The following is a 24897-nucleotide window of genomic DNA, read 5'->3' as shown; positions in this document are numbered from 1 at the left end:
AAAACAAAAATCAAATTTTTTTTTTTTTTGTAAAACAATTTTAAATACAATGTGGTAGATCAGTAATTTGTTATATCATTTATTGGGATATTTGAAAAAAATATTGAATAAAAAACACATCTGTTATTTACGCATGCTCAGAATGGAGCATTGTCCATTCAGCTGATTCGCCGCATCACGTGTTTCTGCAAATTTGACCAATGACATATTACATACAAATTCTTTAAACAGAATTGTTTCAGTAGCATTTCAGTACATTCAGTAGTTAATTAACTATCTCGGGGAGTAGACATTGATTTCAATTTTCTCTTCAGGAAAAATTAGTTTCTATTTTCTTTTTTTTTTTTTGTTCACCGAAGCCTAATATTTAATTTTCATAGTTTCCGAATCCGGTAAGTAAAAGAAAAAAATGTAAAAATAACAGAATATATATAATTCAAGTCTTTTAAAAATATTTTAATTAATTAAATTAATTGTTATCAACTATCATGATATTTTGACAATCACAAAAAATTACTAAAATCTATTATATTTGCTAATAAAATTTATCTTAGCAAAAATTTAAGGTTAAGTTCTATTTAATAAACAGGATGTGGATTTCGATTTAAAAATTTAGTTTTTGACTTAAAAACCATGTGTTAACTTTTTAAATAAATTTTGAAAATGGGAACGATTTTTTTTTTTTTTAAATGAAAATTATGTATGGAAAGTTTGAATTTTTTTTTCTTTTTTTTTTCTTTTAGGTGATTTTGACATTACTGTCTTACATAAGACAAATCTTTTGGGTTCAAGTATTAACCTTGAGAAACAAAATATACTGATTCATTTTTAAATTCTGGCACGTCTTTGACAATGAAAATGCAATTTGTAATCTTTATTGTAATCTAGTAAATAGTAGCAAAACTTATCTTATCAAATTATACAATCGAGTATTAATTTAAACAAAATAGAATGTTTATTATAATGTAAAAGTAATAACAAATAAGTTTGATAAGATTATATTAATTATATATTACGCATTGTAAATTTAATTTTAAAATATTTTAATTAATATTTATTAATAAAAATAACATTTTAACAAAAAACTGATTTAAAATTAAAATTTACACTATACCTAGATAATTAATTTAATTTATTTCTATAAACAAAAAATAATAGTTATTCGTATTTTTTTTTTAATTGTAAATGGTATTAAAAAATTTGATTTTTTAACTTTTAGCCAAAAATTTTCTTTGATATTTCAATCAAGAGAACTTCAAAAAAAAATTTCTATACAAATTAGTAATTATCGTACCAATTAGTATATTGACAGTAGTAAATAAGCAAATAAAGATAATTATGACACAAAGGCGCGAGAAAAAATATTTGTGATTCATTTCCTATGGTATACGCAAAAGTTAATTTTTTTTTTCCACTTTTAAAAAAACAAAAATATTTTTCTTGTGAAAAAAAAATTTTCTCATAAAATCTTGAACTTCACATGAACCGGTTAAACTGTGTTTCTTTGATTAATTTAACTTTTTGTTAGTTTAATGATAAAAACACAGATGGTGAAAATAAAAAACGTGAACGATTGCTAAATAATTTGCAATTCATTTATTGCTTATCTCATATATATATATATATATATAATATGAAAATTACGCCCTACAGTTGTTAAAAAAATAATCAATAATTGACATTTCAGGCACAAAAATTATTAAAAAAAAAAAAAAAAACATTTTCTGTATTTAGCATACTCAAAAATAACGTAACTATTATTATTTTTTTTTTTTGAAAGAAAGAAAATTTCTTCCATACATAGTAATTAAAAAAAAAAACTATCAAATTGAAAAGTTTAAAAATTTGTCATGTTTTTTTTTCTAATTTTTAGCAAAAAATTTTCAATAATTCATTGAAATTTCAAAATTTGATTTGAAAAAAAAATATATATATTTAATTTGTACAATAACAGAAAAAAAGAGAAAACGATTGACGAATGCGTAATATAAAGTGGAGGAAAGAAAAAAAACAAAATTCGTAATTTTTCCTGCAAACTTTTAACAACAGTAGATTTTATTTTTTAGAATTCGCCGATGGCTTATCTTGTATTCTTTGTAAAGTTGGACTACCAGATCTCTTATCATTGTTATTATCTTGATTCTCGATCAATATGGTTAAGCGACAAAATAGATTTGTCATTCGACCTTAATAATAAATTAGAAAATGCACATAAAGCTAAATTCAAAATATCTGCTGATTGATTCATTATAAGGAATAGAAATAATTATTTTGTTATAAAAGATTTTTAAAATGGCAATTAAATTTTATATAATTGACAATAATTGAGATTTTATTTTTGTATTTTTTTTTTTTTTTGTTTAAAAAGAAAAAAAAACGATTTCCTGTTTCAATTAGTACTGTAAAAAATATCTCATGAAACAAAATTAAATCAGACTTTTAGTATGCTAGCGAATAATTTATCAAGAAATTAATTTTAATTAAGAAAAATTAATTTCTTTAATTATTATTTAATTAATAATGGAAAACATTGGAGGTTCTCTTGCTAGCTTACGCGGACGATTTAGTCTTGTTATCGGATACTCCTACTGAGTTGTCCAGAAAATTAGAAGCTTTGTATTTGTATTGTCAGCAAAATTTGTTAAGTGTTAACGTCAAAAAAACAAAGATTGTTATAAACAAATAATATTAATTTTTTTTTATTAATTATATAAATTAAATATAATAAGTATTCTTTAAAAATATAACTAGCGAAAATTTAAGAAAATTGAATAAAAATAGGTAAACAAAAAAATGAATAAAAAATATTTTTACAATAAATAATTAATAATAGAAATAATAAAAAAATAATTAACAAAAAAATTAATTATTAAAATAATATATTAATTAAATATAGAATATTAAATTATTAAAAAAACAATTTTAAAAATAAAATTCCATAGATTGCTATTGACAATTTAGTATTATTAATAAAAATAAAAAAAAAAAAAAATAAAAGGTCTTCGATTTCTCGGGAACATTCGCAATGTAATTGAAAAGAAAGAGAAGATGATTCAGCACAATCATCATTCGCAAAACAAATTTCTTATTTGTAATTTTTTTTTCCATTGACTCTATTTCAAAATAGAAAATTTTCTTTTATTATTTTTTTTTAATTTTCACTTCACTGTAAGTAATATTGAAGACATATATATATTTAACTATTTAGATTACAAGTCGAGTACATTAAAAAAAAAAGAAGCTCACGAACTATTAATTAAAATTCAATCAATCATGAATTGTCGTTAAATTTTACAATCTATTAATAATACACTAATTATTATTGATTTCTCCTGGAAAAAAAAAAAATTGCATTCTATCAGCTGTTGAAAATATATCGAAAAATATATAGTTCATATTTGAATTAACAATGAATCATATTTCCGCGTGAATATTTAGAGAGAGAGAGAGAGAGAGAGAGATATCTTTTATATCAATACAATAATTATAATTAATTACTTTTCCTGATTATAAAATTAAAATAGTAAAAGATTTTGAAATTTTTAAACTTTCGTGATGTTACGAATAAAAATTATCAGTGAATCCCTAAATTAGATTAAATATAAACAAGGTTGAAATTTCTTTCTTTCAAAATAAATATAATTTTTACGCAAAAAAAAAAAAAAAAAAAATTATTTTTTTTTCTATAATGGAAGATATTTTTAATTTTGAAATTCCTTTAGTTTTTTTTTCGTAAAAATAAATAAAATTGTTCATACTTTCATTGAAACAATTTTTAATTATAAATTATTATTATTATTATTAATTTTTTTCATATTATTTGCAAAAAGGTTGATTTGAACAAAAAAACAAATTTTGATGTAAAAAATAAAATTGTTTCTTAATTTTTTTTTTTTTTGATTGTATCAAATAATTAGAGACTCTCAGTGAATTTCAAAATGTCATCTGCTTACTTTTTCCAAAAATAAATAAAAAAAAACAGACATGAAATCTGTGTCACTGATAGCAGTACTATATAAACAAAAGTAAATTTTTTTTTTTTTTTTTTTTTTTGACTTGTCAGAAATAAATGAACGTCAAAAAATTAAGACGCATTTTGTACATTTTTTTTTTCATTCTCGGAAAATTATACAGATTACATTTTGAAAATCACAGAATCTCTAATAGAAGTAAGTAACACTGTGTACCAATATACAAAAAAAATAAAAATAATAATAATTGAATTTTTTCAAAAATTGAAAATTATTTTTTATAATTTTTTTTTAATTTATCACACTTTGGTAAAGATTTTTAAGGAAATAGAAAATTTTTATCAAAAACACTCTGAGTCAAATATAACAAAATTTGAATCGGAGTGAATGATAAAATTTTACCATTTTCTTTAAAAATTTATTTTTATTTTATAAACAGAATTTCGCATAAATTTTGATTCAACAATATTTTTCAAATAAAAATTTTATTTTTTTTTATGACCAATAAATAAATTATTACAAAAAAATTCAAATTTGAATATATTTTCTATTAAAAACAAAAAAATATATTTAAAGAAAGAAAAAAAAAAAAATTACAATTTGTTTTATCTCAAGTTTCATTATCATTTATTTTATTCAATAATGAAAATTGTTTTTGTTTCTTCGCTAATCAATATTTTTTTTCTCAGGTTTTCTCTATGAAAGTAAAGAAGGCAGAAAATTTTAGACGAGGTTGTTGATGATTAAAAAAAATCATGGATGGAAAAATATATACCGAGAAAGTAAAAAATCCAAGAGAGAAGGCAAATCCTCTCAGCGTTCTCACATTCTCGTAAGTTTGTATTTTTAATAATCCAAAGATTAAAGTTCATATTCCAATATTTTTTTTTTTTTTTTTCTTTTTGAAAATTAAAATTCTCTTTTTATTTTAACTAAACAAAAGTATATTGTTTCTGTAAATAATTATTCTAAGCTCAATCTAATTAGAATTACATTATTTTTTATTATGATAGGTGAGCAATTTTTAGTTATCTGTTAATGACCATGATTTAGCAAAAAAAAAAAATTTCTTGTGCGAATCGTTATGTATAAGTTGCGTCTGTCGATATAAATTCTACTGGGTTAATTGTACATTTTAGTCACCTTGTTGATTGAACTATTTTTTTTTCCTTTTTAATTGTGAAGGAGAAATGCCAATTGATCTGATAAAATAGAAAACACTTTATCTAATACCTCGGATGTTGATTGAAATTAATTGAGTAATAGAGGTAGAGCGCGTTTCATTGTGATGAAATCGGAGTTTACAACCTTGAAAATAAAGGAAATCAATAACCGGTTGTTTGCGAATTTCTGCAAAAACTTTTTATTTTCTATTTTTCTAAAAAAAAAAATTCCTCCTTTTTATTTTTATCAATAATTGAAATTTATTCAATTTTTATTCTGAAAATAGCATACGAATTTTCTCATTTTTCTTCCACATAATTATACACTAGATAATGTAAACAAAAAATAAATGAAAAATTCACATTGAAAAATGTAAATGAATTCGTAATTTTGTAAAAAAAAAAAAAAAAAATACTTCGTGAACTAGTTTATGTGAATACAATATATTTTAACATAATAAATTCTAGATACATTTTTTGCAAGATGAGTTGTAAATATTGACATAAAATTTTTCATTGTTGAATATTATTGACATAATTTTAGTTTTTTTTTTTTTTCATACAAGATAATTCTTTGTGCGGTAATAAAAGAAAATCTTCAAGATATATAATAAAAAAAAATTTAACGATCCTATGAATCTTTGTATTTTGTAAAAATTAAAAATAATTAAAAATATTTGATTTGTGAGTTATAACCTTCTGTTCAGGAAAATTAACGTTTTTCTCCCTCAATGAAAGATGTATAGTTATCTTTTGCGATAATATCATAATATCAATTTTTAATTAGAATCCAAGGTGGAAAAAAATAATTTTTTTTATTTAAATTGAAGAGAAATTGTTTTAAAATAAAAAAAAAATTATTTGAAAAGAACTAACTATATTGCGATCTATTATTCAATAATTCTGAAGGGTTCTTGAAAAGTTATTTTAAGCCCTGTTGGTCTTATCTTACTTCCGTAATTCGACTAGTAATCAAGATTTAATTTGGGGGTTTTTTTTATCAGTTTTGTATTGAGACTTGACCGAGTTATGTAATCAAAAACAAGTTAATTGTCATATTGTATAGTTTTCTTTTTTATGTTTTTTTTTGTTTTTAATTTAAAAAACATTTTTTTTTTGTTTTGTTTTTTTTTTTTTTTGACAAAATTGCCTTATAATGTAACACTTGTTGCAAAGTTCTACTCAATTAAAGAAAACGAAGAAGACTATAAAGTTACATAAGAATATTGAGAATCCTCATAACAATATATTTACAGAAAAGACAATTCTTAATTAATATTTGAATACTTTGATAATGAATTCAATAGAATAGAAGCAAAATATTTTACTCTTTATCTAAAACTTAATCTCAACTTTCATTATTCTCGAATTAATTTATTTTTCTTTTTATTTTTTAAACCAGATTTCAGTTCAAATATTTAAAATTTCGAACAAATTTCAATTTTCAATTAATAGATAATAAATTATTTATTTTTGAATTACATTTAATTAAAAATATAATTTTTAAAATAGATTACAAAAATAGTACAAACAAAAAAGTTTGTTTAAAAAATTTCATAATTTAATTCCTAACTTTGTAATCTCTCCTACAACAGGCAAACGTATTGTAAATAGTTTAAAAATTACATTAACTCAAAAATTTTTTTCTACTAATAGTGTATTTTACTTTTTTAAAATTTCTTATGATTTAATAAATGATAATTATTACATTATAATTAGGTCAATAAAGATAATATATTTTTTTTTCTTTTGGTATTTGAAAGATAAACAAACGAAAAAGAATCATTTCAAAAATTCAAAAAATTCGTCACTTATGAAAGAATAATTATTAAAATCCTATGTTATATTGACGATGCTGAAGTTTATAAGGGGGAATTCATTAATTACGTAAGGACGATTTTGGCTAATTTTGTCCCCCCCCCCACCCTACGCCAATGTAAGGATACATTAGATTTTTCGGACCCCCTCTCCCCCTTCTTACGTAAGTTTAAACAATATTATGTAATTAAAAAATTAATTACAACAACACAAATTGAAAATACTTGGCAAAATCTTACGTAAGATTAGCTTCTACCCCCCGATGTAAGACCATGTAGAGATTTTATAACCCCTCCCCCCTAAGGACCCTTACGTAATTAATGAATGGCCCCTAACGTTTATGTGATCAAAAATTTTTAACAAGATATTTTATTAAATAAAATAAAAATTTCTATGAATTTTTGTTTCAAAAATACTCTTTTTACAATGTTTATTGATGAAGAAATTAAAAAAAAAAAAAAAAATTTGGTAAGATTACTTTTTTTTATAATTTTCCATTTTAAAACAAATTTGTTTTCTAATCGTTTATCATAAACGTTATGGACTTCATTATCATTTATACATTGACTTTTTATTGTATTGACACTTTTTTTAATGTTACATTTTAAAAGAATTTTTTTCTTTCTTAGTACATATCTAATAAACTTTGTAATAAACTTTTAGGTGAATTGAAAAACATGATTTCCAAACATCAATAAACAAAAGAGATAAAAAAATATTTTTTTCTTTTTAAAAATATTACTAAACAATTTAAAAAAAAAAAATTATTTTCTAATTACGAAATTTCTGTTTGAAAATTTTTAATTCACTTTGATAATTTTATGTTGGCCAACAAAATTTAAATATTATCGAATAATGTAATAAAATTTCTTTTATTTTTTTCATTTTTCGTTTCAGATAACGTTTATTTGATTTATAGATAATATTCAAAATAACGTATCTACGACTTACCATATATTATTATTATTATTATAAACAAAATTATTATAATTTACAGATCTCGCATTATACGACTTTTTCGACTTTTTTCAACTTTTTATCGAAATAAGACTTTTTTCGACTTATTTTAATAAGATGCAACTTTTTTGATTTTTTTTTACATTTTTTACATAATTTTTAAAAATACCTCTTTTTTAATATACAATGCATATCATTATTTAAATTATTTAACAAATTTTTAACTAAAATTTCTTCTCTAAATTAATTATTTTCAATAATATTTTAATGAAATTCTTTACAAATTCAATTATTTTAAAATATTTTTCAATTCAAAATTTTATGAAATTTAATCATTGAATAAAATTAAAAAAAGAATCAGCAAATAAAATTACTCAAAAATTTTAATTTAAAACCTACTAAAATTTAATTATTATTTCTAAAATTTTCCACCTAAAACTTTCTGAATTTTAATAATTTCAATTGTAAATCAATTGAAATTCAAAAAATTTTTATAATGTTCTTTGAAAACTCAATTATTTAAAAAGCATTTTAAATTAAAAACTTTTCAAGTTCAATTTTTTTCTATAATTTCTAATAAATTCTTTAGCAACATAAATCATGGAAAATTCCATAAAAAAATTACTTAAAGTTCAATTATTTTGAAAAATCTGAATTGTAAATCTTCAAAAATTCAATTACTTGAAAAAAATGTTATATAAAATTATTTTATAAATTATTTTCAATTTTGTAAAATTTAATTATTGTTAAAAATATAACAAAAACATTTGTAATTCAATTATTTATAAAAATTTCAACTCTACCAAAATTCAATTATCTGAAAGTATTTTTTAATTAAAAAATTTTGAAATTCAATTTTTGTCTGTAATTTCTATGAAATTCTTCATTGACAGAAATTACAAAAAATTCCAATTAAAAATCACTTGGAAATTCAATTATTTTCAAAAATCTGAATTGTAAATCTTTGAAAATTTAATTACTTTAAAAAAAAATTTATTTAAAATTATGTAATAAATTATTTTCAATTCTGTAAAATCTAATTATTGTCTGAAATTTAATAAAATCTTTTGAAATTCAAATATTTATAAAAATTTTAACTGTAACTCTTCCAAAATTCAATTATTTTTAAGAAATTTTAATATTTCTTTGAAAATTCAATTATTTAAAATAGTTTCAAATAAAAATTCTAAAATTAAATTGGCAGAAATTAAAAAAAAAACTACCTATAGCAGTTTAAATTTGCAGAGAATGTATTTCAAATTTAAAATCTTCTGCAATTCAATTATTTAAAAAAAAAATTAATTTAAAAATCTGTAAAACTTAATTATTGCCCGAAATTTTTTTTTTTTTGCGATTAAAACTAAAAAGTATGCTATAATTTTAAATTCAAATAAATTGCGTAAATCAGATTTCAATAAATTTTTAAAATGAAACTGATAGAATTTTTTTTTTTTTTTTGTCCTACTTAATTTAAATTTCGATAATTTCGCTTAGTTCGATTCTGAAATATTCGAAATAAATTTTCTTGATAATATATTCATATTTAGAATTATTACTATTAAGAAATTAATAAAATGAATTGAACATCTAATAAGTTATTTAAAGTAAAATATTTATTAACGAATTAAATTTAATTGAAATAAAAAAAAAAATTGTCCTGAATTTATAAAATATAATATCAAATTTTTTTTTCCAACAGATGGATTTTACGAACATTTTGGTTGGGATATAAAAGAGATTTGGAAGTGAGTGATCTATATAAACCCCTTAAGGAGCACACAAGCAGTATTCTAGGTGAAAAAATCACATCAATATGGCAAGCAGAATTTAAACGTTTAAATAAAATCGATTTATCAGACACACAAAGCCATGACTATATGAAAGATAAAGGAGATGAGACCAAATTTAAAGAACCAAGCTTACTACGAGTTTTAATAAAATGTTTTGGTGCTAAAGTAATGATGTATGGAATATTGTTGGCAGTTATGGAAATTGTACTAAGGTGAGAAGATAAATCTTTCTTTTTTTTTTTTTTTATTAAAATTCACATATATTTATTTTAACCATTAGGTATATTATTTTCATTATACATTTAAAACAAAAAAAATTATTTAAAAAAAATTAATATTTTAAAAATTTTATATTTTTTCCCCGAAAATTGATTTTTAATATTTGGCTAAGACAAAAGAAAAAAAAATGTTGAAAGAATTTCTTTTAATTCAATTTTATTATGAAAACTATTATGAGGTAAAAAAGTAATGAATTAAAAAAAAAAAGATGACGTACAATATCGCAAAGAGTTAATCAATTTGACCTATGTTTTGGTATTATAAATAGTGTGAATAGAATAAAATTAAGTTCTTTTATTTTACGTGCAGATTGATGCAACCATTATTTCTTAGTTTTCTCATTCGTTATTATCTTCCTATAAAAAAACCTTATGTGCCAATTGAAAATGCGCGAACCAAGTTTGATCTTCAAGAGGAATCTGCTAAACCGTTAAGTCCCGGAAAATTTCTTTTTTAATTACTAAAATTTTGATTTTATTTAAAGAATAGTAGATTTTCTATTCCGTGTGTTTAGTACTAATTTTTTTTTTTTTTTTTAATTAACAAGACATTTTTCACATTTAGTTCATATAATAATTTTTTCCTATAATCTTAGAACGATAGAAAAGAAAAAGAATTAACTGAAAAATATATTTTTCCCGCTCTATTCCCTATTCATTTGAATTCAAATTTAATTAAGTAACATTTTATGATAGTTTTATTTATTTTCGTAGAATTTTTGTTGTAATATTTCTAATTACTTGAAATTTAATTCTTAAAAATGTATACTTTTCATCATCATCATTTTTTTTTAATGAGACCACACCTCTTAATTGTAACTCATTATCATTGGTAAATATTTTCTAAACAAAATTGATAAATTTTTATCTAATATTGTAACAAGAAAAAATTAACGACCTTGTTTTTGTGAATGAATGTATTCTTATGGAAAAATTATAACTATTTTTTTTTTAAATTCATTAGGGTAATGCAGCCTCTGTTTCTATTTCGTTTTCTACGTTATTATCGCACTGATAATACAATATCATATTCAGAGGCCTATCTCTATGCATTTGGAATAATTATGTGCTCGGCAATTAATATATTTGTTGTTCATCCATACATGATGGCAATTTTACATATGGGAATGAAAATGCGAGTGGCCTGTTGTACTTTAATTTATAGAAAAGCATTGAGATTATCAAAAACAGCTCTTGGAGAAACAACAATTGGTCAAGCTGTTAATCTTCTTTCAAATGATGTTAATCGTTTTGATTTGGCAATTATTTTTGTACATTATTTATGGATTGGACCATTGGAAACAATTATTATAACATATTTTATGTATCAGGAAGTTGGTGTTGCCGCTATTATTGGAGTTGCGACACTTCTTATGTTCATTCCATTGCAAGGTAAAAAAAAATTAGAAAAAGGTGCATTAGTACACTGAAAAAAAAAAATTATTCGATTAAAAATATAATCGGTTACTTGAGTATTATAAAATAAATATTTATTTGTACAGGCCTCGGATTATACGACTTTTTCTTACTTTTTTCGACTTATATAAATAAAATGCGACTTTTTCGACTCTTTTTTTTTTACATTTTTTTACAATATTTTTAAACAAAATACGTCTTTTTTAGTATACAATCCAAATTCTCTTCAGACCTTCTTTATTTCAATTATTTTTATAAATTTTTAACTAAAATTTCTTCTCTAAATTAATTATTTTCAAAAATTTTAAGGAAATTCTTCACAAATTCAATTATCTTTAATAAATTTTAATTTTTTAATAAAATTAACCAAAAATTTCAATTGTAAACCTACTAAAATTTAATTATTTTCAAAATTTTTCCACCTGAAACTTTCTGAATTTTAATAAATTCAATTATACCTCTTTCAAAATTCAATTATTTTGAATGATTTGTACAAATAATATTCTTTGAAAATTCAGTTATCTGAAAGAATTTTTCTATTAAAAAATTTTTAAATTCAATTTTCGTCTTTAATTTTTAATAAATTCTTCAGCAAAACGTTCTAAAATTTAATTATTTCTGAAAATCTCAATATTGTAACTCTACCAAAGTTTAATAAATTTAAATGATTTTTTATAATATTTTTCAAAAATTCAATTCATTTGAAAGCATTTTTCAATTAATAACTTTTGAAATTCAATTTTTGTCTGTAATTTCTAATAAATTCAGCACCAAAAATTTTAATTAAAAATAAGTTGAAGTTCAATTATTTTGAAAAATCTGAATAATTGTAAATTTTTGAAAATTCGATTACTTTTAAAAAAAATGTTATCTAAAATTATTTGATAAATTATTTTCAATTCTGTTAAATTTAATTATTGTCTGAAATTTAACAAAAACTTTTGAAATTAAATTATTTTTTAAATTTTCAACTGTAACTTATCAATAATTCAATTATTTTAAATCATTTTAATATTTTTTCGAAAATTCATTTATTAAAAATAGTTTCAAATAAAAACACTAAAATTGAATTGTCAGAATTTTTTTTTAGAAATTTATCCTACTTACTTAATTAAAATTTTTTAAATTTACGTCTTCGATTGAAAAATATTCGAAATAAATTTTCTTGATAATATTCCTGTAGAATTATTCTTATTAAAGAATTAATAAACTGAATTTAATATCTAATAACATTAATTATTTAAAGTAAAATACTTATAAACTACTAATTAAATTTAATTGAAATAAAAAAATCGACTTTTTTTAAAATGTAAATCGACTAAATCGACTTTTTTTGCGTATTAAAGTCGATCCGAGGCCTGTAATTAATATTTGAGATTAATTAAATGGTATTTGTTTCAAATACAAACCTATAATTTTTTTTCAGTGCACACAAAAAAATACAAAAAAAAAAACCAAATGTGAAATAAAGTGGAATTTCATAATAATATTTTCAATTAATAATAAATGAATATCATAATTGTATTAAATTTAAGATTTATGTTAATATTTTATAATTTTTTTTGCAGGATTTTTGGGTAAAAAGTCCTCTGTATTAAGATTGCGAACTGCAATAAGAACTGACGAAAGAGTACGTTTAACAAATGAAATAATAACGGGCATTCAGGCAATAAAAATGTATACATGGGAAAAACCATTTAGCGCTCTTATTGAAAAGGCGAGAAAGTAAATATAAATTTATTTTTTTTATTTAATAATAAAAAAATTTATCCCCTTCATAAATAAATTATTCATATTAATTCATAAATTCATTTTTAAATGAATTTGACATTATTGTTTTCTATATATTTTTTTAATTTCACTATTTAAATAATTAATTTCATTTTTTTTTTTTTTTTTTGAAATGTTTACATAATTTTTTTGTTTTCTTTATTTTTCAGGAAAGAAATTAATGTTATAAGAGCAACCTCATATATTAGGGGTGTTATTATGTCATTTATTATGTTCTCAACTAGATTATCTCTCTTTATCACAGTTTTAGCTTATGTTCTTTATGGTAATCGTATCACTGCCGAAATTGTTTTCATGTTGACTGCATATTATAATATTCTTCGACAAACAATGACTGTCTTCTTCCCTCAAGGTAATGTATTAAGTAAAATAATATTAATTTAAATTATATCATTCATATAATATTTTATAGTTATTATAGTATGATAATAATTTTTTTTTTTTTGAATGCCGTCGTTGTCTCAGTTTCCGTCCATTTTTACAAATATCTCGTATAATAATTTAAATTACTTTTCAACAATATTTTATTCTATTTGTCATTCAATGGACTTATTAGTTTAATTAAAGCATTAAACAAATGAAAGGAAATAATTTTTTTTTATAAATGTTATCATCAAAAATTAAATTGGATGGAAACTAGAACAATCACGATATTCCAAAAATGAAATTTTTATTTAATTTTCTATGAAATTCGTATTTATTAAAAATACATTAATTTTTAATATTCAATTAATAAAAATTTCAATAAAATAATTTAAATGAAAATTTAGTTGTAAAAATTAATTTAAATAATGAAATTTAAATCAAAAGGAAAAATTTAGGTATTTGAAAAATTCATTTTTTACTCTTTTATTTGCTATAATAATGTTCCTAACATGTTCATGTGTAAAAAATCAAAATCCTTTTTCAAAAATTTCCTATTAAGATTTTTAGAATTAATTGAATTTAAGAAGATTTGAAATTTTTTGTAAATTTAAATTGGTGAAGTTTTTTTTTTTTTTACAAATTAACAATAATTCAGTTTTAGATAATTTTTAATTGAAATTTCGAAGAAGTTTTTTAAAAATGTTTTTAATTAATTAAATTTTTGAAGTTTAGCAGTTAAATTGTTTTGTTAATGATTAAATTTTAAAAGACTTTCAATTGAAAACTCGGAAAAAATATTTAAAAGTATGAAAAACTTTATATAGATAGAAATTTTTTTTATAAAAATTTGATAAAAAAAAAAGTAGAAAATTCGAAAATGTCGGGGTAAAACACACAAAATATTCTCTGTAAGTCAGAGAAAATTATAATAAAAATTTGAAATTTAAAAATTTTTTTGAAAATTTTGTGGCAATCCACTGTCATATTGAAAACATTAAAAAATCTCTTTTATTTTTAGGAATAACACAGATAGCAGAAGCTATTGTTTCTATTAAACGTCTACAAAAATTTATGCGTTATGATGAAATTTCTGAGAGAAAAATACAAAAATTTGAGAAGAAAATTTCAAAAATCGACGAATTAAATAATGATACAATTTTTGAAAAAACAGAAGAACATGAGGGTTCAGTATTAGTAAAAAATGGCTGTGCTAGATGGTTAGAAAGTGATAAAGAAGATACTTTACATGGTATTAATTTACACGTAAAACCAAATCAATTAGTTGCCATTGTTGGACAAGTTGGTTCAGGAAAATCAAGTTTATTGAATGTCATTTTAAAAGAATTACCACTTAATGAAGGATATGTTCAGGTATGTCTTATTAAAAATATTCTTATTCTTATTCTTTTTTCTTTTCTACAACAACAATAATTAATTTATAATTAGTTTTAATGATTTTTATGAATATAATGAATTAATTAAATTAATTTTATGAACTAGATTATATAAAATGTAAAATTAATTTACTTTTTTTATAAAACATTTTGTCTTATAAAAAGTTATTAATAAAAATATTAATTATTTTCAACCTATAAAACAAAAAAAAAACAAAAAAATCAACAGGTCGCTAAAAACAGTTGAAACAAATTGACTGATAAGATTATAATCTTTAAAAATTTATATAATTTGATCAATAATTTCAATATTTATAAAAATAATAAAATACTAATAGACGGTTTTTACTTTTTATTGAATTGAAATAAGTTGATCGTATGCTCTTGAATTATCAAAAAGTTAAATTGTGTGTTTTTTTTTAAATTTTTCAATTAAAATAAATTTTTAATTAAATTTTAAATAAATGGACGTAATAACTGAAAATTGTACTTTTTTTTATTTAATTTAAATTTAATTAATTATTTTTTATTTGTTAGATAATAATTAAAATTAAAATAGAAATATTAATTTTTCTTCTACATTAGGTAAAAGGTAGTATTGCCTACGCAAGCCAAGAGCCATGGTTATTTGCAGGATCAGTTAGACAAAATATTTTATTTGGCAGAAAATACGATCAATTTCGCTATGACAAAGTAATAAAAGAATGTCAATTGAAACGCGATTTTCATTTATTGCCTTACGGAGATAGAACTGTTGTTGGTGAAAGAGGAATCAGTCTTTCTGGTGGGCAACGAGCCAGGTATAAACTATTCAATTTAAATAAAATTTTGTAAATTATTAAAATTCTCTATTTTTCCCTCAATTTCTATGCCTTTTTGTTTTCTTAAATTTTTGATTTCCATTCAATTAAAAAAAATTTTTTTGAATTCCGAATTTTAAAACTGTAATTTAATGTTTTATTAAAAATTAAAGACTGAATGTCAATGTAAAACTAAATTTTTTTCTACTTTTTATTTACTATAACTAATGAGTGCGAAGTCTGTTTATATAAAAATAATATTTTAGGATAAATCTTGCACGAGCGGTTTATGCAGAAGCTGATATTTATTTATTAGACGATCCATTAAGCGCAGTTGATGCTCACGTTGGTAAACGTATGTTTGAAGATTGCATCGATAGATACTTAAGAGGAAAAACGAGAATTCTCGTTACTCATCAATTACAGTATTTGAAAAATGTGGATCATATTATTGTATTAAAAGATGGAATAATTCAAGCAGAAGGGTAAAATTTAAATTTCTATCAATAAATTTTTAAACTTTATTTATTATTTTATGTTTGTTATATTATAAAATAATTTTAATTTTATTTTTCCATTTGCAGAACATTCCAAGAATTAATTGCATTAGGCATTGATTTTGGTCAACTTTTGGAATCACAATCACACGATGATACCGCTAATTCATCTGTCTCAGAGAATAAATCTATTTCTCGACAAGGAAGTATTAGTTCCATTAGCTCTTGTAATCCAAATGACTCTGGAAAGCCAATGGATCCTGAGGAGGTAATGTCATTTTTTTTTCAAATTCAAAATTATTAATTTTTTTTTTCACTTTATGCGAAAATTTTTAATTCAATTCTGAAATATTAGAATAAATAGAAATTCGATAAAGAAGAACACAATTCTGATAAATAAAAATTCTTTTTTTTTTACGTAAAGTTTGCTGAATATAAATTTTGCTAAATAAAAATTCGATAATTTTTAATTTGACGCCACAAAAATCCCGACAGGTCTAATTTAGGGAATATTAATATATTAATATTAATAATATAATTTTTATTAATTTATTTTACATCTAGGTGGAGGAAACACGAACAAAAGGCAATGTTGGCGGATGGGTTTATGGCGGTTATTTTAGAGCTGGAGGAAATTGGTGTGTGATATTTTTCACATGTATGCTCTTTATTTTAGCACAACTCGCAGCCAGTGGCGGAGATTATTTCATTGCCTTTTGGGTTAATGTAGAAGAAAAAGTAAGTAATTTAAAGTAATTAAAGCAAAAAAATATATATTAGAAATAATTATTTTTCGTTATTACATTTCTCATCATGAGATGATTTTTTTTACATTAGCTTCGGTAAATTTCATCTAATTAAATATATTATCAATTATTAATATTATTAATAATAATAATAAAATTCTAATAAATGACAAATTTGTGTATAATATATCTTTTATTCTAATTCCAAAAATTTACTATTTCATAGAATTTTATTATTAAATTATTAAAATGAAAAAAAGAAAAAGGCTTAATTATTATAATTATTATTGTTATTTGTTTACAGTCGGACATAATTGGTAAAGAGGTGATAAAATGGAATGGTCCATTTTCACGTGATATTTGCATCTACATTTTTTCAGTACTCACTATTTTGACAGTTACAGTAACATTAATGCGTTCATTTTCATTTTTTGTTATGTGTATGAGGGCATCAAAAAAATTACACGATACAATGTTTCGTTGTATAAGTAGAGCGACAATGAGATTTTTTAATACCAATTCATCAGGTCGTGTACTTAATCGTTTTTCAAAGGATATGGGCGCTATTGATGAAATATTACCAAGTGCATTAATTGATTGTGTTCAAATTGGCCTCTCTCTTTTGGGAATAATTGTCGTTGTCGCTATTTCAAATTATTTACTCTTAATACCAACTGTGATTATTGGAATTATTTTTTACTATTTGAGAGTTTTCTATCTTGCAACAAGTCGCAGTGTTAAACGTCTCGAAGGTGTCAGTAAGTATTTGCAAAAAAAAAAAAAAAATTCAATTTCAATATTTTTTTGATTCAATTTTATTTCTTATTATTATAAATGAAATTCACTTTTTTTATTAGCACGATCGCCAGTATTTGGTCATTTGAATGCGACACTTCAGGGAATGACGACAATACGCGCATTTCAAGCGGAAGAAATTCTCACAAAAGAATTTGATCATCATCAGGATTTACATTCGTCAGCGTGGTTTATTTTCATTGCTTCTTCAAGGGCCTTTGGTTTTTGGTTGGATATTTTTTGCCTTCTCTATATTGCTCTGGTTACATTGAGTTTTCTTGTTCTTGGAGGTGAGGACACAACCGATGGGGGAAGTGTTGGTTTGGCAATTACTCAAAGTATTGGACTCACTGGAATGTTCCAATGGGGAATGCGACAAAGTGCAGAATTGGAAAATCAAATGACATCCGTTGAACGAGTATTGGAGTACAGGTTGGTATTTTTTTTTTTTTTTTTTTTGCAATTATTCCCATTTTTTAAATTCTTCTTTGAAAAATAAAAAAAAGTATTTAAAAAATAATTTTATTTGGTAACAAATTCAGAATTTTCTTTTTTTTCTTTTTATTTTTTAAAACGATTTTTTTTTCTCAAATTTTCTTTTATTTTGAATTTATTAAATTTAATGTATTTATTTACTTTTAGAAATTGTACAAAAATTATCAATTCTTTCGGAAATTCTTATTTTAATTTGAGAATTTTTAAAATTTCCAATTTTTCCCGCAACATTTGCTTTTAATTTTGAGAATTTTCAATTTTTTTTTGTACTTCCTAAAATTCTCTACTTTTTCTTCAATTTTTTGATTTCCTTTCGTTTTTTTTTTTTTTAATTTCATTTTTGAAACCATTTTTTCTCTCATATTCCCATTTTTTTGGAATTGTTATTTATTTATCTAGAAATAAATTTATTACATACTAGTCAAAAATTTACAATAATTTCTTCTGTAAATTATTTTTGTTTTGAAAATTTCTAAAATTCTTCATTTTTCTTTCAAATTTTCTCTTCAACAATTTATTTCTATAAATTTTCTATTTTCTTTTAATATTTTAAAAATTCTCATGTTTTTATTTTTTTTTTTTCAAATTTTTCCTAAAATTCTCTTTTTTTCTTTCTCGATTAATTCAATTATTAGAAAAGCATTATTGATAATTTTATAATGTAACACCTGTAAGCTTTGAAATTATTTTTTAATATTTTTGATTTTTTGAAAGTAAATTTCAATTCTTTTTTCTCCTATTTTTTTTATCCTGGAAGCTACTTTTTGATACTTTTTTATGCAAATTGTATAAATTTAAATTGAAACTGTTTTTTTTTAAATATTAATTTAAATTTAATAATTAATTATTCATTATTTTCGATGAAATTGTATTTTAAAAAAAATGACATATTTCAGCAAAATTGAAAGCGAACCAGCTCTGGAGAGTAAACCAGATAAGAAACCAAAAGAAGAATGGCCAGAAGCAGGAAAAATTGAATTCAAACAAGTTTATTTACGCTACGCACCAGAGGAACCGCCAGTTTTGAAAAATCTCAATTTTATCATCAATTCACGGGAAAAAATTGGTATTGTCGGCCGTACTGGCGCGGGAAAATCGTCATTAATATCGGCATTATTTCGACTTGCAAATATTGAGGGTCGCGTGGAAATCGATGGAATTGAAACGGGAGAAATTGGTCTTCATGATTTACGCTCTAAAATCAGTATAATTCCACAGGAACCATTTTTATTTGCAGGATCAATGCGTAAAAATCTTGATCCTTTTGATACATATCCAGATAATGTTCTATGGCAGGCACTTGAAGAAGTTGAACTCAAAGAAATTGGCCTTGAAACACATATTAATGAAGGTGGAAGTAATTTAAGTGTTGGCCAAAGACAATTGGTTTGTTTGGCAAGGGCAATTGCAAGAAATAATCCCATATTGATTCTCGACGAAGCAACGGCAAATGTTGATTTACGAACAGATGAATTAATTCAAAAGACTATTAGAACGAAATTTGAAAAATGCACGGTACTTACAATTGCTCATAGATTGAATACTGTTATGGATAGCGATCGAATTTTGGTAATGGATGCTGGAATTGTTGTTGTGAGTAAAATTTTATATATTATATATAATTCAAGTGATGCAAAATATTTTTTATTTGATATTTTGAATAGAAAAAAGGATGAATTTCATACGAAGCTGAAGTACGCAACGTTTATGATAAACGATTTTTGAAGAAATAATTAAAAAAAATTTTTTTTTTTACTGAACTTTCATTTGTCCGCAAAATTTATCTGGCAGAAAAACTTGGGCGCTATTTTCAAAAATTAGTCATAATTTCGTTGACAATTTCTATAATTGATTAATTTTAATATTTGCGTCCTAATTTTTCTGCCTAATATTTATTCGGACAAATGAAAATTCTTTTAAATGACTATTTATATTTATTCTTTATTTATTTATTTATTCTCTAATAATTTTGAGAAAATCAAATTTGATGAAATAAAAATTAATTTAAGTATCAATTTTGTAATAGTAATTCGGTTAAATGGAAATTTTTGTTAAATAATACTTCGAGAATATTAAAAAAAAATCATCCAAATTTCGGCTAAAAATAATTTCTAGGTAATGAAATATTGTCAAATGAAAATTCTAACAAATAAATTTTAGAGCTTATTCATATAGTTATGCTTTAAAAAAATTATAAATTTATTTTAATTTTGTTTTTCTTAATTTTTCAATTATTTATAAAATAAATCTTTCATTTTCAAAAATGACATTTAGACTAGTTCCAAAATTTTTTAAATCAGTTCCATAATTTTTTTTCGTAATGTTTATAGTAAAATTTCGATTTTTTCATACAGAAATAAATGTAATTGAAATGAAAAATATTTAAATTACCAAAAAAATGTTGAATTTTTTTTTTAAACAATTGAAATTTTAATATAATTAAAATTTAAAATCCGAGGATTTTATTTTTTCTACATTAATTAGTGTGAATAATTTTAAAATTTAGATTTTGAAAAATTAAAAGTTGTGCTAAATAATTTTGTCAAATATTTTTCCAAAAATTTAGTACAATTTACATTTTTAGAAAATTCGCAATTTTTTATTCAGTTCCATAATTTTCTTTCTTAATGTTTATAGTAAAATTTCGATTTAAAAAAAAAAAAAAAAAAATGTAATTAAAATGAATAATAATTAAATTATCTAAAAGATTAATTTTTTTTTCAAAACAATTGAAATTTGAATATAATTAAAATTTTAAATCAGAGAATTTTATTTTTAGTAAATTAATAGTGTAAATAATTTTAAAATTAAGATTTTGAAAAATTAAAAATTATATGATAAATAATTTTATCAAATAATATTTTTTTCAAAAATTTAGTACAATTTATATATTTTTAGAAAATTTGCATTTTTTAAATCAGTTCCATAATTTTTTTTCTTAATGTTTAGTCAAATTTCAAATTAAAAAAAAATGTAATTGAAGTGAAAAACTATTAAAATACCAAAAAAAAAAAAAATTGAATTTTAATAGTGTGAATAATTTTAAAATTAAAAAAAAAATTTATTGAATTTCTTAAGAAAATGGTAAAGTTTTTAAAAATCATAATGTTTTTTTTTAAATATATTTAGAAGAAAATATTGTTTGAAAAAAAAACAATTTTTTTTTTCAAAATTAATTAAAAATTTTCATTTACAGGAATTTGATCATCCGCATATGTTATTGCAAAAACCGAACAGTGTCTTAAAAAGTATGGTCTATGAAACAGGAAATTCAATGGCAGAAGCTTTGAAGGCAGTAGCAAAAAAAAGTTTCGATCTTCAACATATATCAACACCACTTTGAAGATTTGATGCTCTAGAAGTTTTTTTTAAATACAAATAATTCGCATGTGACTTAAAATTTACAGCGAAATAGGATATCATTCATAAATTAATTTAAAATACATATATATACATTTTTTTTACAGATGTTATAAAATGTTATCTGATCCAACGTAAAGGACAATAACATGCGATCAATTATTTGAAAAATATTTTTTTTTCTTGCATGTTTCAATGCAAAAGAGAAAATTAGGAAAATTAATATTATTATATTGTTTCAAATAGCAAAAAAAAAAAAAGAGGATTACATTGGTCGCAAAAGTAAAGAGACGCGGGCACAGACTCAGTATTATTATAATATCTTTTGTGTATTTTATTTGTCGCAGGAATACTTTCAAGTGTACTTAAATGTCACTTTTGTATTGTTACGTATTTTTTTTATTTATTATTATTATTATAATTTTTTTTTTGTAATTAAAATAACAGCAAACTTTTTATTTTATGTGATTTTTTTGAATAATTAACGAACGAGTCTAGAATTATGTGATTTTTATTCATGCATGTGTTTGATTTGAATGAATTTATAAGAGAGGAAGAAGAAGTGTATGTGTGTTTTAATAGACTGAAACAAATTGTTCTTAATTTGAATTTTAATCGACTTCCATTGATTGACAGAAAAAAAAGATCAGATTTCTCAACTGGATTATTTTATAATGTATTTCCCATTATTTTCGTAATTTATATTTATTTTTTCAGTTATATACTTTTTGTTAAATTAAAATATGTGTTTTATGTTTGAAATCAATATAAGATGGACCAAAAAAAAAAAAGGTTTCATATAGTACTTAATATTGATTTGTGAAATTACAAATTTTATATGAATATTTCTGATAATGCATTACATATATACATATACATTGTAAAATTTTTAACAAATTTTAGAAGAATTAAAGTATGTCTAAAAATTTGTAAGTTATACTTTGTATTTTAATAAATGTTCCAATGTTTTTTACTTGTCCACAAAACTATATTTAAAAATAATACATTTGTAAATAAGTGAAAACATTTGTAAAACTAAAGAAATCAAATCGTGGCTGTTTTCTATACTTGTAATTATCATGTATAGTATTTTGTTATGTATAACTTTGTAAATGAATAATTTTAAGTAAAAGTGCCTGTAAAAGAATAATGAAACAAATGTAATTATTATTATTATTATTATTTAAATCAAAATTAAAAAAAAAAATGGAATTATTTCATTTGCCTTGAAACATAATAATTCATCAACGAGATAAATATTATAATTGAAATTTTTTTTTTATAATAATACTTGATAAAAAAATTTTTTAATAAAAATAATATTTCTCACATAAAGTAAAATTTTAAATACCATATAATGCCTCACATATATAAATTTTTAATAACAAAAATATTTTCTTGATTAGAGTTTAAGATGAATTTTTTTTTATTTTAAAATTTAATTTTTTACTACAAAAAAGAATATATATATGACACCTTATCAAAAACAATTTGATAAAAAAGTTTTTTGAGTACTGTATTTAAAAAGAATTTTTTGTACTTTATTTAAAAAGAACTTTTCGTATTTTTATAATGAGTACTTTTGGCATATTACAAAATGCTTTTAGTACTTTATATAAAGTATTTTTAGTAATTTAATTAAAATTTCTCTTTAGTAATTTATATATAAGCTTTTAGTACCTTTGTAGAGTACTTTTAGTGTATTCATAAAGTACTTGGTAGTAGTACATTTTATAAAACACTTAAATAATATTTTATAAAGTATTTTAGTACTTTTTATAATTTTTTAGTACTTTATGCAAAGTTGGTTTTTTTTAGTGTTTTATATGTTAAAAATATTCTATTTTTTAAAATAACAAAAATATTTTATTAATTAGTGTTTGAGATGAATTTTTTTTTATTATCAAATTAAACTATTTAATTTTATTACTTGAAATTTGTTATAAATAAATTAATTAACGATAATTTTTATTTATATTAAAAAGAGAGAAATTGACAAACGTCAAGAAACGAACGTGGTGGGGGAATGGTCGAAATTCGAATTTTCGCGCCGAAATGAAAGTTTCGAAAAATTTCCGCTAGGGGCGCATGTCAAACTTTTTTTCACCTTTCTCGCAGTTATTGTGCTACATTTTGGGTATATAAGGGGACGAAAAACATAGCAAATTATCGCTTCTCGGCCCTATGGCTAAGATCAAAGTGTAGTATCTGTTCTTATCAGCTTGATATCTGATACGCTCTTCATTGAAGAGCCAGAATATCGAACTGATTTTTGGAAATCGGCGGAATGTCTGGGGCTTGCTCCGATTCTGCCACGGGTTGTCTCTGCATTGCAGTACCGCAGTGAACGGCCCACTTAATAGAATTAAAACAAAATTTTTACCTTTTAAAAAAGGATAAAAGCACTTTTGGTACTAATATTTAAAAAGTACTTTTGGTACTTTATGTAAAAAGTACTTTTGGCACTTTGTGTAAAAAGTACTTTTGGTACTTTATGTAAAAAGTACTTTTGACAATTTATGTAAAAGTGCTTTCAGTACTTTATGCAAAAGTACTTTTATCACTTTATATAAAAGTACTTTTAGTACTTTTGGTACTTTATGTAAAAGTACTTTTAGTACTTTTGGTACTTTATGTAAGAAAGTACTTTTAATTTTATGCAAAGTACTTTTATCACTTTATGTAAAAGTACTTTTATCACTTTATGTAAAAGTACTTTTAGTACTTTTGGTACTTTATGTAAAAAGTACTTTTAATACTTCATATGAAGTTTTTTAGATACTTTATGTAAAGTACTTTTGTTAGCTTATGTAAAAATTACTTTTGGTACTTTTGTAAAATATTCTAGGTACTTTATTTACACTAAGTATTTGAAGCTCTTTTTGCAAAAAGTTCAAAGTCCCTTCTCCAAACAAATCACTAAAAGTTATTTTACACAAAGTACCCAAACTACTTTTTGCAAAACATTAAAGTACTTTGCACCAATCATTTGAAGTACTTTTTGCAAAACATTTAAAGTCGTTTTAAACAAAGTACTCAAAGTATTTTTTGCAAAATATTTAAGTTACTTTTTCACTAAGTATGGAAGGAACTTTTTGAAAATATTCATAGTTATTTCACTGAAAGTACTAACAAAAACTGTCCTAATTGTAGCAGCTATTTTTTTAATCCATTACAAATAATTATTTTTTAAAATTAAGGAAAAAATTTATTTAATTTTTATGAGAAACTAAAATTATAATAAACAATTGCGTAAGACA

At 21.7% G+C, this 24897-nt stretch overlaps 1 protein-coding gene and 1 non-coding gene across 2 annotated transcripts; both read left to right on the top strand.

Annotated features, from left to right (window-relative positions):
* The first annotated feature begins 225 nt into the window (after nt 1–225).
* LOC127280867 (probable multidrug resistance-associated protein lethal(2)03659) lies at nt 226–22565 on the top strand. The gene is made up of 15 exons (XM_051304176.1): nt 226–392; nt 4661–4803; nt 9609–9911; nt 10942–11369; nt 12962–13118; nt 13334–13536; nt 14569–14921; nt 15530–15744; nt 16011–16229; nt 16329–16509; nt 16806–16979; nt 17292–17745; nt 17845–18214; nt 19174–19870; nt 21474–22565. The coding sequence occupies exons 2-15, from the start codon at nt 4727–4729 to the stop codon at nt 21618–21620; spliced, it is 3978 nt and encodes a 1325-aa protein (XP_051160133.1). The 5' UTR covers nt 226–392; nt 4661–4726; the 3' UTR covers nt 21621–22565.
* A 1240-nt stretch (nt 22566–23805) lies between these two features.
* Nucleotides 23806–23998, top strand: LOC127280893 (U2 spliceosomal RNA). The gene has a single exon (XR_007842887.1). It is a non-coding gene; the product is annotated as a U2 spliceosomal RNA (small nuclear RNA).
* The last annotated feature ends 899 nt before the right edge of the window (nt 23999–24897 follow it).

The sequence above is a fragment of the Leptopilina boulardi genome, unplaced genomic scaffold, assembly GCF_019393585.1.
Source record: "Leptopilina boulardi isolate dan_hultmark-lab unplaced genomic scaffold, ZJU_Lbou_2.1 LbouV2_255, whole genome shotgun sequence".
NCBI lineage: Eukaryota > Metazoa > Arthropoda > Insecta > Hymenoptera > Figitidae > Leptopilina > Leptopilina boulardi.
Note: the sequence above shows the minus strand (reverse complement) of the source record. Positions and strands in the feature narration are given on the sequence as shown.